The 13010-nt window shown below is 50.7% G+C and overlaps 1 protein-coding gene across 3 annotated transcripts in view; it reads left to right on the top strand.

The window, feature by feature from the left end:
• PIK3R5 (phosphoinositide-3-kinase regulatory subunit 5) overlaps positions 1-13010 on the top strand; it is a 65820-nt gene that overhangs the window by 34671 nt on the left and 18139 nt on the right. For all 3 annotated transcript variants that reach the window (XM_058676739.1, XM_058676737.1, XM_058676738.1), the window contains exons 2-3: positions 10841-10956; positions 12616-12716. In XM_058676739.1, coding sequence (XP_058532722.1) covers positions 10854-10956; positions 12616-12716 — 204 coding nt within the window. In that variant the 5' untranslated portion in view covers positions 10841-10853. The remainder of the gene's footprint in view (positions 1-10840; positions 10957-12615; positions 12717-13010) is intronic.

A 13010-nucleotide genomic window follows, 5' to 3' on the forward strand; every position in this document is an offset into this window, starting at 1 on the left:
AAGAAGGCTTGGGAAAAGTTGGGACGCAGACAAAGGCTTGTCTCTGGCTTGACTCTTACAGAGTCCTGCTTGGGGCACAATTCTACTCATCCTCCTCCCTCCCCAGACCCTGACACCACTGCCTCCTTCTCTGGGCCCTGGAATCCTTCTGCTACCCACCTGCTACTGTCCCACGGCCTCGTTTGATGGCTGCATGTCCCTCCAGGAAACTTACTTTTTGAAGAAAAGGCCCAAACAGAGGAAGTCGGGAGCTCTGGTGCGTGGGGTGTGACTCGCGGTTGTGGAAATGGGAGCACTTGCTGTGCAGGATGACTTTTTGGGAGCCTCAATTTAGTGCTCAGAGGTTCATCCCACTCTGGCCTCGCAGGGTTTGGGGAAGAGCAGATGAACACAGTGCAGGAAAGGACGTGGGATTGGGCCAGCTTCTGCTGCTCTGCTCTCTCAGTTCATAGCACTTGACCTTCCTGAGCCTCCAGAGTTGTGAATAATTGCCATTCTGTCATGGGGTTATTATGATCATAAAACTGGAGAATTAAGTGAGAATGCACAGCCTGGTGCCTGATAGAGAGCTACCTCTCAGTGACCGTCTACCCCCCCGCCCTCGCCTTCCTCCCTCTTTCCCTTTAGAAAGGATAGATGAAACTTGGAGAGAACTGGCTTTTCCTAGGTAACATCCCAAACATGTCAATTGTTTATTATTTGACTCGTAAACATTGTGGTGACCTCCATATAAGATAACACCTTGCCGTGTGAAGCACACGGAGCAGGACTGTGAAGGACAGATGACTGTGCAACCAGCCTTTAAAAACTTCTGTTCGTCTTGCAAAATTAAAACTCTGTGCCCAGGAAACAACTTCGCGTCCCTTCCTTAAAGCCCTAGGGCAACCGTCATTTTACTGTCTTATTTTCTGGGGTTTTTGTTTGTTTGTTTCTTTCTTTTTTAAAATTGTTTGTCATTGTCATGAGTGTGAGGTGGAACCTAATGGATGTTTTCATTTGCATTTCTCTACTGATTCTTGTTGAAAAGTGGCTTTTTTTGTGTTTCTTGCCTATTTGTGTGTCTTACAAGGAGAAATAGTCATTCAAATCCTTTGCCCGTTTTTAAGCTGGGCTGTTTGCTTTTTTAATTGTTGAATTGTGGGAACTCTTTATATATTCTGGATATTAACCCCTTATCAAGCATGCATGGCTTCCAAGCAGCTTCTTCTGTAGGTTGCTTTTTCACTGTGTTGATTGTGATTTTTTGATGCATAGAGATTTAGTCTGGATAGAACCCACTTCTTTTTTTTCTTTCTTTTTTTTTTTTTGTTGCCTATAATTTTGTTGTCAAATCCAAGAAGTCACCAGTGAGTCCAGGGTAGCCAGGATCTTTCCCCTAAGAGTTTCACAGTATTAGTTATGTTTAGGCCTTTCATTTTTTTTTTTTTTTGAGTTATTTGTAATACTGAATCTTCGTATCTAACAGCAAGATATGTATTTTTTAAATCTACTTTTACCTTTTATTTGTGCCTCCCAGAAGTTTTCTTTATTGAAACATTGCATGTTTTTAAGATTAAAAAAAAAAAGTTTCAGCTTTTTGATGCTATGAAGTGTGGTGCTTTTCCCAACACAATTTTTTTTTTCATTTTTAGAGCTAAGTAATATTCATTTCTCTTTTAATGTGTACCCGATGGCCTGACTCACCTCTGGGGTTTGTGATAGCCATGCTTCAGTGGATTGCTTATGGCCTTTATGATACATTTTCAGGTTGAGAAATTATGAATTATCCCAACTCAGCAAAGCTGTAGTTCATGAGCCTCCCTGAGTGACATAGAAAGTCTTGAAAACTACCCCACCCACACGCCTGTCCCGAAATCACTCAGCGCACTCGAGCAGAGCCAGAAGTGAACCTAACTAAGGGACTCGCAGACAGGGGTGGCAAGGCACAAACACCAACAAGACAGCGAGTTAGGGAGGTGAGTCAAATCTGAATCCCCATCCAAGAAAACTGCTCTTATACTGCCTACCCCAACGTCAGTATGCCAGACAATGGTATCAGCCACTTTCAGATTTTTACAAGAACATGTAATGTTACAGAATTGCAAGAGGCCAAAACTACAGATTCAGAAGTCATTGTGAACATCATGAGGGAATTCCTGATCTGATCTAACACATCGTACGAACCATGTTGTCAGAAAATCTAAGTTCGCACAATGGACACGTGTAAAGGCAAATACTTGGTAGACCCACACAGCTCTGCAAGGCATTTGCAAAGTTAATCCAAAAATAATCTTGAGGAAGCGCCAGCACTGTGGTGTAGCTGACTAATCCTCTACCTGCCGCGCTGGCATCCCCTATGGGCATTGGTTAGAATCCTGGCAGCTCTATTTCCAATCCATTTCCCTGCTGGATTTCCCAGTCTGTGAAAGCAGTGGAGGGTGGCTAAAGACCTTGGGCCCCCTGCACCCAGGTGAGAGACCTGGGAGAGGTTTCTTGCTCCCAGCTTTGGATCAGCTCAGTCTCAGCCATTGCAGTCATTTGGGGAGTGAAACCAGTGGATGAAAGATCTCTCTCTCTCTCTCTCTCTTGCTCGTTCTTCTCTCTCTGTAACTCTTCCAATAAACATGAAATCAATCTTCTAAGGAGCCGGGTCTTGGTGCAGGGCCACCATCAGGGAAAGAGGACCCCAGGACTGTTGCGATGGGTTCTGTGTTCAGATGCCGGGCATAGATTTGCCATTGTCTTCATGAGCAAGCTGCTTTGATGCCCCAAACCTCGGTTCTCTCTGCATCATTGGAGAGTTGGACTGTGGTACCTGTAGCATAGAACCTTGCTCTCCAAACCCAGTCATGCCCCACAAGCATACAAAGGGCATGTTCTGTTTCTTGGCCCAAATTTCCATGGCGGCTGAACTGGGCAGCTCTGAGAGAACATTTACAAGTGCCTTTGGTGCATCTGATTAGTCCCTTCCCCTGTATCAGGTCACGCTTTACCCGACCCTGACCTGTTCCATCCCCAAGCACACACCTTCTAGGTGACACCAATGCAGTGAGGGGCAGGGCCCGCTGTCCTGGCTGACCCTCTCCCCACCCCTGCCCACCTTCCCTCCCTGATCCTGCAAGGTTTGCCCATCTGTGTCCCACATCTCTCCTCCTGCCTGCTCAGGACATGTGACCCAAGGGAAAAGGAATGCTCATTTCTTTTTCTTTGTAAATATTTATGCATTTTCATTGGAAAGTCAGATATACAGAGAGGAGGAGAGACAGAGAGGAACATCTTCTGTCTGATGATTCACTCCCCAAATGGCTGCAACAGCCGGAGCTGCACTAATCCAAAGCAAGGAGCCCGGAGCCTCTTACAGGTTTCCCACAGGGTGCAGAGTCCCAAGGCATTGGGCTGTCCTTGACTGCTTCCCCAGGCCACAAGCAGGGAGCTGGATGGGAAACAGGGCTGCCGGGATTAGAACCAGCGCCCATATGGGATCCCGGCGCATTCAAGGCGAGGACCTTAGTTGCTAGGCTGCTGTGCTAGACCTGGAATGCTCATTTCTAATACGGAACGGGAATACCAGACATGAAAGATTAGTTAGCACTAGGGGATGTGGGAGCTGGAAGGGAGAGGAATGAAAGCGGATGGGATTTGGCCTGGCACAATGGCTCTGTTGGCTAATCCCCGCCCCCGTCGAGCACCAGGATCCCGTAATGGTGCCAATTTGTGTCCTGGCTGCTCCTCTTCACATCTAGCCCCCTGCTTGTGGCCTGGGAAAGCAGTAGAGGATGGCCCAAAGCCTTGGGACCCTGCACCGTGTGGGAGACTTGGAGGAGGCTCAAGACTCCTGGCTTTAGATTGGCTCAACTCTAAGCATTGTGGCTGCTTTCTTTCTCTATGTCTGTCCTCTCTGTAGATCTGCCTTCCCTATAAAAATAAATAAATCTTTAAAAAAAGGAGAGAGAAAGAAAATAAAGGGAATGGGGTTAAGGGGAAACTACAAATATAGGGTTTTTTTTTTCTTTTGAGGCAATGAGAGAGACAGAACCTCCCACCCACCACACTCCTTCGCTCCCCAAATGCCCACAACAGCCAGGGCTGGGCCAGGGCCGAAGCGAGGAGTGGGGAACTCATGCCAGGTCTCCCGTGTGGGTGGCATGGACCCAGCTACGTGGGCCTCCACCTGCTGCCACCCAGGATATGTCTTAGCAGGAAGCCGGACTTGGGAGCTGGAGCTGGGTATGGATTCCAGACAGTGTGATGTGGCCCATGTGTGTCTGCTGGCAGCTAAACTGCTAGGCCAGGGGTGGGGAACATCTGGCTTGTAGGCCATACAGGGCCCGTGATGTCATTTGGTCTGGTCTTGCCAAGGCAGTCACAGGTAGGGTTTGAAATTCAATACATCAGGCTGATTGTTCAGGTGCTGGTTTTGTGTGGCCTGTGAGATACGGTGTATAAATGGCCTAAAACCAAGCAAAATGAACAAAAGCTCCCTATAGCTTTGATTCTTAGAAAACAGTATTTATGTATAGGGACTTTTTGGGGGGTTGGGTTTTTTTGTTTTTTTTTTTGGTTTGTTTTTTGCTTTTGTTTTGTTTTTTGCAATCTTATAGGACTTTGTAAGATTTTTATTTTCTCTAAAGCATTCATGGACAAGTGCATTCTACAGGGGGAAAAAACTTACATTTCCAAAATTTTTCTTTTTATGTATTCTTTGTTTATTTGAAAGGCAGAATCTCTCTGTCTCTCTTACACACACATGCACACACACACACACACACACACCCTGAAAGACCTCCCACCCACTGGCTCATTCCCCCACATGCCTGTGTTAGCCAGAGCACCCGGAACTCCACTTGGGTCTCCCAAGTCGGTATCAGGGACCAGCGTCTTGAACCATCACCTGCTGCCTCGTAGGAGGTACGTGAACAAGAGGCAGCAGGTGATGGGAAGTCGCGTGGGGTCTGGGGTCAGCCACTCTGGTTTGGGATGCACACCCTCCCCCAGACGCCGCCACCACCACCAAATGGTGCTTTTGCTGCTACGCCAAACTCTCAGTCCTCAAATTTGTTTTGTACCAAGATAAACTTATTCTGAGATTGCATTTTCCCATGACATTTTGAAGGACCCTTGCATGCCAAAGTTACTCCAGTCAGACTTTGTCTTTCCTTCCTTTCCATGTGGCTGTGTTGATGCATAATACAGTTAGCTTATTCGATTGTGGTTTGTAGCCTATTTTTTGGTCCCCTGCCACCTGTGGGATCAGGGGGCTTAAGAGCATGAATCTGAAATATTCCAGAATAGAAGAGCCATAAGGAATGTGTAAACTAGAGCCTGGAGACCCATGTCTCTCTCCCCATGAGATGTGGACCCATAAGTTCAGCCTTCAGCACTGCTGCAGAAGCATTCCAGGAAAAGAAACTCCCATGGGGCCAGTGTGGTGTGATGCAACGTGCTAAGCCTCCACCTGCAATACCCATATGAAGGCTGGTGTGAGTGAGAATGGTGCCCATATGGAATGTTGGCATTGCAGGGGGTTGCTTAACTTGCTACACTGCAGCCCCAGCCCCAAATACACATATTTTTTAAAGATATATTTTCTTTATTTAAAAGGCAGATAATTACAGTAAGGAAAGAGTTCTTCCATTCATTAGTTCATTCCCCACAATGGCCACCATAACCTGGGCTGATCCAGGCCAAAACCAGGAGCCAGGTTTTTCTTCTAGGTCTTCCACACGGGTATAGGGGCTCAAATATTTGGATTATCCTATGTTGTCTCCGCAAGCACTCCAGCAGGAAACTGGTTCATAAGTAGAGCAGCTGGGACACAAATGGGCGCCTACCTGGAATGCTGGCACTGCAGACAGCAGGTTAGCCCACTACTATACAGCACAGGTGCTCAAATAAATAGATCCTTAAGGAAAAAACTCTTCTTCCTCCTCCACTGGGTCTCCTGCAGCACAGTATCACCACTACAGGAATTCGGGCAGGGAGGTAAAAACAAAGCTGGCTGTGGATGCTACCAGTCCAGCCCCAAGTCCAGGCCTTTCTGCCCTGCCCAGGCTCCTGAGTGAGGACTATAAGTGGTTCTGGCGGGCTCAGAAGAGGAACTCAGGCTCTGCTGTTGACATTTCGCCATCACCCAGCCGCAGGGAGCAGGGGGGCATTCCTACCAGCAGGCAGGATTTCACAACATGAGCTCCTCCGGATGGACAAGGTGCAGAAGGCCCTAGAGGGGGCTGCTGATGGGAAACTGGGCCATGGGGACTGAGCCGGGGAGGACTCCATCCTAGAGAGCTGGGGGAGGATGCTGCCATCATCCCCCTCAACCCCACTCCAAAGCTATGGGGTGGGGATGGGGCTGAGCCCTGAGAAGTGTTAAGCAACGGCTGATGGCTCATGGCATGGAAGAGAGTATGTCTGGGTATGCACCGTGTCTATACTGGGCACACTCCCAGGTCAGCTCCCCTGAGGGTCCCTGCCACCCCGCTTCTCCACCTTGGGCACGTGTCACAGGCTCCCAGGGTGCAGGCCAGGGGCATGTCTTGGCCTTTAAGAGGAACTTGAAACAAGCCTTCTATGTCACCAGGATGCCTCTGGGGCCTGAGTATAGCAGATCCTTCCTTTACAATGCCTCTACTGCATGGGGGCACACTGAGGCAAGCAGATGGAAAGTTCCTGGGACCATGAGAAGGGAGGGAGGAGCCATGGGCAGCAGGGACTCGAGGGGTGCTGGGGTCAGCACGGAGCCCTCAGGGTCCTCCAAGGACACTCGTGGTGTTAACTGGCAATGTGCATTTTCGTCTTGCGATTGCATCTGTGCGAGCAGAGGCCACAGGGGGCAGTGACTCAGTCCAATGTGTGTCAGGGGATGACAGGGTGGAAGGTGTGTCTTGAAACTCAGCTCCTGGGTAGGTGTTTGGCCTCACGGTTAAGACTCCCATGTCCCCTAAGGGAGGACCTAACTTCAACCCCCCAGCTCCTACCTGCACTCCCAGTGTTAGGCTCTGAGGTGGGAGGCAGCAGGTGAATCTCAAGTACTTGGGCCCCTGCTACCCAAGTGGGAGAACCAAGGGGAGTTTCTGGCTTCAGCTTGGTCCAGTTCTTGAGGAGTGAACCAAGGCGTGGGCACACTCATATTGTTTAAATAATACAGGAAGAGAGAGAGAATGGAACCCACATCTCTGGGGTTACTGGCCACGGTCCAGGTTGGAGGTAGCTGGGTCCCGGCACTGTCATTGTCCAGTGCAGACGGGGACGGCGCTGTTGGATGTGCCCCTTCTCTGGCCGACTGTGGAGGAGGAGGAAGAGCTGTGCTAGAACTCAAAATCCCTAGCAACTGAAGGTCTAGACCTATTGTAGCCAGCTCCTATGACCTGATGCTTCTGTTGTTGGTTTTATTTTCCTTGCCCAAGCTGCTCATCCTGCTTCTCTCAGCCCTCCAGCTCTCAGGGGTAGCACAGGGGCAGGTGAGTGACTAGCCGGGGAGCTAAGGACCAAACAGCGGCACCCTCACAGAGCCGGCTGCCCAGTCTGTGTAAGGGATTCATTCTCTCACTGCCCATCTGTGCCTGGGAGAAAAAAGGGGAATCTTCCAGAATGGTCAGCAGCCCTTTATCTAATCTCAGGTGCGTCAGGAGAGGGCTGTCCAGGCCCATGACCGACTCTGGCCTGATGTCTTTACCTGAGCTCGCTGGAGCACGGGCAGGCTCCAACCCTGACAGCCTGCTTTGACTCTCAGGATTCTAGAATGCAGGGCACTAAGCGGCTTTGGCCTTGGTCTTGACCCTCAGTCACAATTTGGGCACTCAGAAAAGTCCTGCTTGATGCACTTGCCTCTGATCCATGATGGGCACGCTGCCCAGTCGCTGTCCCGTGCCAGACTGCCTTGAAGAGCCCCCCAGTCCTGTGTGGATGAGACATTGTGCTTAGGTAAAATGAAGGACTTACAGGGATATGTGTGGGCTCCTTCCAGAACCATGCTCTGGGGACTGATCAGGGAGAACTCCACCTGTGAGGACAAAAGTGGACTGATGACGTCTTGCCTGTCTGCTCCTGCGTGAGCTAACAGGCAGGCTGTTAATGTTCCAGTGTCACTCTTTTTCTTTTTTTAAAGATTTATTTATTTTTATTGTAAAGTCAGATATACAGAGAGGAGGAGAGATAGGAAGATCCTCCGTCTGATGATTCACTCCCCAAGTGAGCGCAACGGCTGGTGCTGCGCCGATCTGAAGCTGGGAACCAGGAACCTCCTCCAGGTCTCCCACGTGGGTGCAGGGTCCCAAAGCTTTGGTTTTCTGGCTCCCAGTTTTGGTCTAGTCTAGTGCAGGCCATTGTACTCATTTGGGAAGTGAACCAGCAGGTGGGCAGTCTCTCTCCACCTCCCAAGTAAAACTAAATCGCGTCCAAACTCCACAACAACCTGGAGTGGATTTTCCACCTGTGCTTCTATATGCGTATGTTTTAATATGCATCATCTTCTGTGATTATCTATTTATTTTAAAAGATTGTTTACTGGGCCTGGCGCGGTAGCCTAGCAGCTGAAGTCCTCACCTTGAATGCGCCGGGATCCCATATGGGCGCTGGTTCTAATCCCGGCAGCCCTGTTTCCTAGCCAGCTCCCTGCTTGTGGCCTGGGAAAGCAGTCAAGGACAGCCCAATGCCTTGGGACTCTGCACCCTGTGGGAGACCTGTAAGAGGCTCCAGGCTGTTTGCTTTGGAATAGTGCAGCTCCGGCTGTTGCAGCCACTTGGGGAGTGAATCAGTGGGCGAAAGATCTTCCTCTCTGTCTCTCCTCCTCTATGTATATCTGACTTTCCAATGAAAATAAATACATCTTTTAAAAAATATTGTTTACTAATTTATTTCAGATGGGGAATGAAAACATGTGTGCATACTCGCTGTGCTGGTTCACTCCCCCAGATGCCCACGACAGCTGGGGCGGGCCAAAGCCAGGAGCCAGGAGCTCCAGCCAGGCCTCCTGTGTGGGTGGCAGAGATCCCAGTACTTGGGCTGTGATTGCCTACCGTCCCCCAGGGTATACATGAGCCAGAAGCAAGAGCGGAGCAAATGCAGACAGTTCCACTATGGGATGTGGGCAGCCAAACCACTGAGCCAAATGCTGACCGTTTTTCTTCTTTTTGATATTGACAGATCATAATTGTATGAATTTATGGGTTTCATTTGATATACATGTGCATAGTGGATCAAATCAAGGTAACTAGCATACTCTGCACCCCCGACACTTGTCATTTCTTTGGAGTGAAACATTCAAAAATCCCGTCTAGCTAGTTAGCCATATGCGACACCATTTTGTTGACTACTATCACCTTACTGTGCACAGATAGCCAGGACTTGGCCTGCCTACCTATACAAGTCTGTCTTAGCCATACCTGTTGTATGCCTACTGCCTAGTATTTAGTAGGTCATCAATAGATCAGTGACAGAAAGGATGCCTGCATGCCACCCATCACCACATCATTCCAGCTTCATAACACCTGGGCTCCCAGGGGCATTTGTGAGAGGGTGCTTGAAGGTTCACTCGGGCTGACTTTTGCTGTAGCTAGAAGGCCTCTCCCAGGCCCCAGGGGAGCTGGAGAATTTGCCTGTGGGGATGTCCATGAGCAGAAGCACTGGCCCTACAGCTGGGAGTTCCTGTCTCTTTGCGTGTCATTTGCATTGCTCAGCCTTGTGCTCCTAGCTTCCTCTTCTGGTTTCCTGGTCCTTCCCCAAATCCACGGAGCTGGACCAACTGGACTGATAGACCGCTACTTGCTCAGCTTCCTGCACCCCCATATGACTTTGACCCGACTGGTTGGTGACAGGGTCTGCCTGGAAACAGTGAAAGCGTTGACATAGCTGTGGGCAGCATTGATGGCCACATGGGCTGTTAGCATGACAGCACCCCTCAGTCCCATGACCACCCGATTCCACGGATCAGTAAATTGAGGTTCAGAAAAATTCAGAAAGTTGCCAGAGTCGCAAAGATAGCAAATGGCAGAGTCCAGACTTGCAGCCCAGTCTGTTGAATGCCAGAGCAAGCATCTAATCACTGTGCCAAAATGCATGTTGTGATTTCCTGGAATGGGGTGGGGCAGTGTGTGGGAGGAGCCACAGGCGACCCTCATGCAGAATCAAGAAGGAGGAGCCTCCTACAGTCCCTTAGGAAGTCAACACTCCACACACATCCACACACCCTCTCCCACAAGCTGGGCTAAGCAGCCTCGAGTCTCTTCTTGCTAAGAAGGAGAAGAGTAGCTGGGCAGGGTCTTGAAATCACCGAGAACATGGCCGATCCCCAGGGAAAGGAAAGCAAAAATGATGGGAGTGAAGGGCAAGGGTCGACAAGAAATGGGTACCTGGGAGCTGGGCACCCAAGTGGAGCGTGTGACAGGAGGGCCGAGGGCTGTGGCACACACTCCCCTCCTCCCCTGTTGCTTCAGAGCTGCAGTTCCCAGCACGCTGGAGCGACACTGCGGCAGCTCCATCCATGGGCAGCTGACTCATGCATGCCTGGAAATTCAGCCAAAGTCCCCCTGAAGGATTCTGGTTTCCACCCCACCCCACTGGGGTCTTCCTACCCAGGCCCCTGGAGGTTGGCCACTCCCTCCCTGGGCATTTCTGGGCACTCCCTGGGCTCTTGGCCTCGCTCTATGCTGCCCGAGTCCCATCCCTGAGCCTGTGCCTTTCTGCTGAAGGCTGCTCTGTCTTGCTGCTCAGGCACAGTCTGGGTGGAACGGAGACACCCACGGAACCCCAGCTGGAGCAGGACTAATCCCATGGGGCCTGTGAGCACCTGCTACGCCATTGAAGCAGGTGCACCCTGGGGCCTGGTGCTCCCCAGACTGACTGGTGGTGTCTGTGCCTCATGCAGGCGATGACTCAGGATGCAGCCAGGGGCCACGACGTGCACAGAGGACCGTATTCAGCATGCCCTGGAACGCTGCTTGCATGGACTCAGCCTCGGCTGCCGCTCCAATTCCTGGTCGGGTAGGTCTGCGGGAGGTGTGTGTGGGTGGGGGGAGAGGAGTGTTGGGGAGGCAGCCCAGGGTCAGTTGGGCACTGGGGATGACTCCAAACCTTGGGTAACTTGAGCAAGGACTTGGATTCCTCCCTGGGTGGGCGCCCAAGCCCAGCCCCTCCCCTGGTATCCAGTAAGACTTCAGTGTGTGTGGCCGGGTCTCCCTTCCCTCTGGAAGTCTTCCATCTCTCTTGTGTGAACTAGAAAAATAGCTTCTTGAACTTGCTGAGAAACTGCACAGCCACAGGTTCAAGACAGCAACTGGGGACTGACAGGGGGCTCTCCCCAGCATCTTTCTCTTTAATGCCTTCCAGTTTCTTCCGCTCCCCACACCCCAACAGCCTCAACTCCAAGGAACAAGAGGCCTTGAAAGTGTCCCAAGTTGCCCAGGATGGTGAAACAGGCTGTGCGCCAGCTGGGGCCATCATGTCTCCGATGGCCGATGCCAACCTGGTCATAGTCATTCCTTATGATGGAAACAATGTGTCACATCCTGTTTCTCACTTCCTCCAGAAGAAAGCCGTGAGCTTAGAAACCCTCTGTGCCAGGAACATGCCTCATTCCTTCCTACCTCTGGGCTTTTGCACAAGCTGGCTCCTTCTCATCTGAATCTGCAATGTCACCTTGAGATGGTCAACAAGTGATAGCTTTCCTTGCTGCCTCCTGCTTGGGTTTCGAAGGGCTGAGAGTTCATGGAGCTGGGAAGAAGCAGATATCGTTAAGTAAAAGAATGTCAAGGATTTTGCAAATTTTACGGACTGAGGACCACAGGAGCACACTGCTCAGGACTTCTTGGGCTTGGGAGGAGCCAGACAGTTCCAGACACGAGAGGGGCCCTGGAACTTAAGTTTCGTGAGATTCATGGTCAACCCACTTCCATCAAACCTACACTTGCTCCTCACTATACGTTCCCCTAGACACACACACACACACACACACACACACTGAAGCCCACACACTTATACATGTACTCACACCACACACACACACATATGCAGCTGCATTCACACACGTTTGCACACAACACACTCATCACACCTTTAGTTTTTAGGGATTTGCCCTCTCCCATTTCAGAGAAAAGGAGACTTTCGATCTCGGAAAGTCTGGGGAAGTTACAGAGTGACGAAGCGCTCCCTGCAGCTAGTAAGCGGTAAACACGCTTAGATCCTTCTCCTTCCTGGGTTACGGGCCGGGCTGTCCTGGGAAGCCCTACAGCTGCCACAGACTTGGACTTGATTTTGATCCCTTTGCTCTTTCAACTGTGTCTGCCTCTGCATTGCGTAGGCACCAGTGCCCACTACAGGAAGCCCGGGCCAGGGAGGCTGTGGGCAAACTGGGTGCCCCCCAGAGGTGCAGGAGCCGCAAGTGCTGCGATTCATTGACCTCTAAAGGGGACCCTAGCCTGGATCTGCAGCTCTCCCTGGGTTTCTTGAGCCTGCTGCATGTTGCAGGAACAGAAAATAGGTCTTGAAGTCCTACTGGGACTTTGAATGGTGACCCTACTTTTTTTTTTTTTTCTTCTGAGATGCTCAGACCTTGGAAAGAAACATTTTGGCTTCAGTCTCCGCTTCACGATTGAAGGCAGCCAGGAGAGACTTTAGCTAACTCTTCTTCATTCCCTTTTGCAGCTGGGCTGTGTCTGAACTGTTGGAGCCTCCAGGAACTGGTCAGCAGGGACCCTGGCCACTTCCTCATCCTGCTGGAACAAATCCTGCAGAAAACTCGAGAGGTGATTATGCCCCAGGGGTGCATCCAGCTCCAGAGCTCTCTGCACCACCCAAGGGTGCTTGGCTGTGGCCCTGGAAGCCACATGGGTTTTGATTGCACCTGTAGGTCTCCGGGTAGGGATGAATTCTTTTTCAAGTGGATGTGCAGTGAGGAGGCGAGCCAGGGTCCTAAGTGACTTTCTGAGCTGGGACACGGCATTGTGAGTTGAGGTTTCAGCCAGAAAGCAGGAGGGAAGCTGCCCTAAATTCCTCCCCTCACCAAGAGCCGCAGCCCCAGCGACGGAGAAGGTGGATTG

Source organism: Ochotona princeps, chromosome 17 (assembly GCF_030435755.1).
Source record: "Ochotona princeps isolate mOchPri1 chromosome 17, mOchPri1.hap1, whole genome shotgun sequence".
Taxonomy (NCBI): Eukaryota; Metazoa; Chordata; class Mammalia; order Lagomorpha; family Ochotonidae; genus Ochotona; species Ochotona princeps.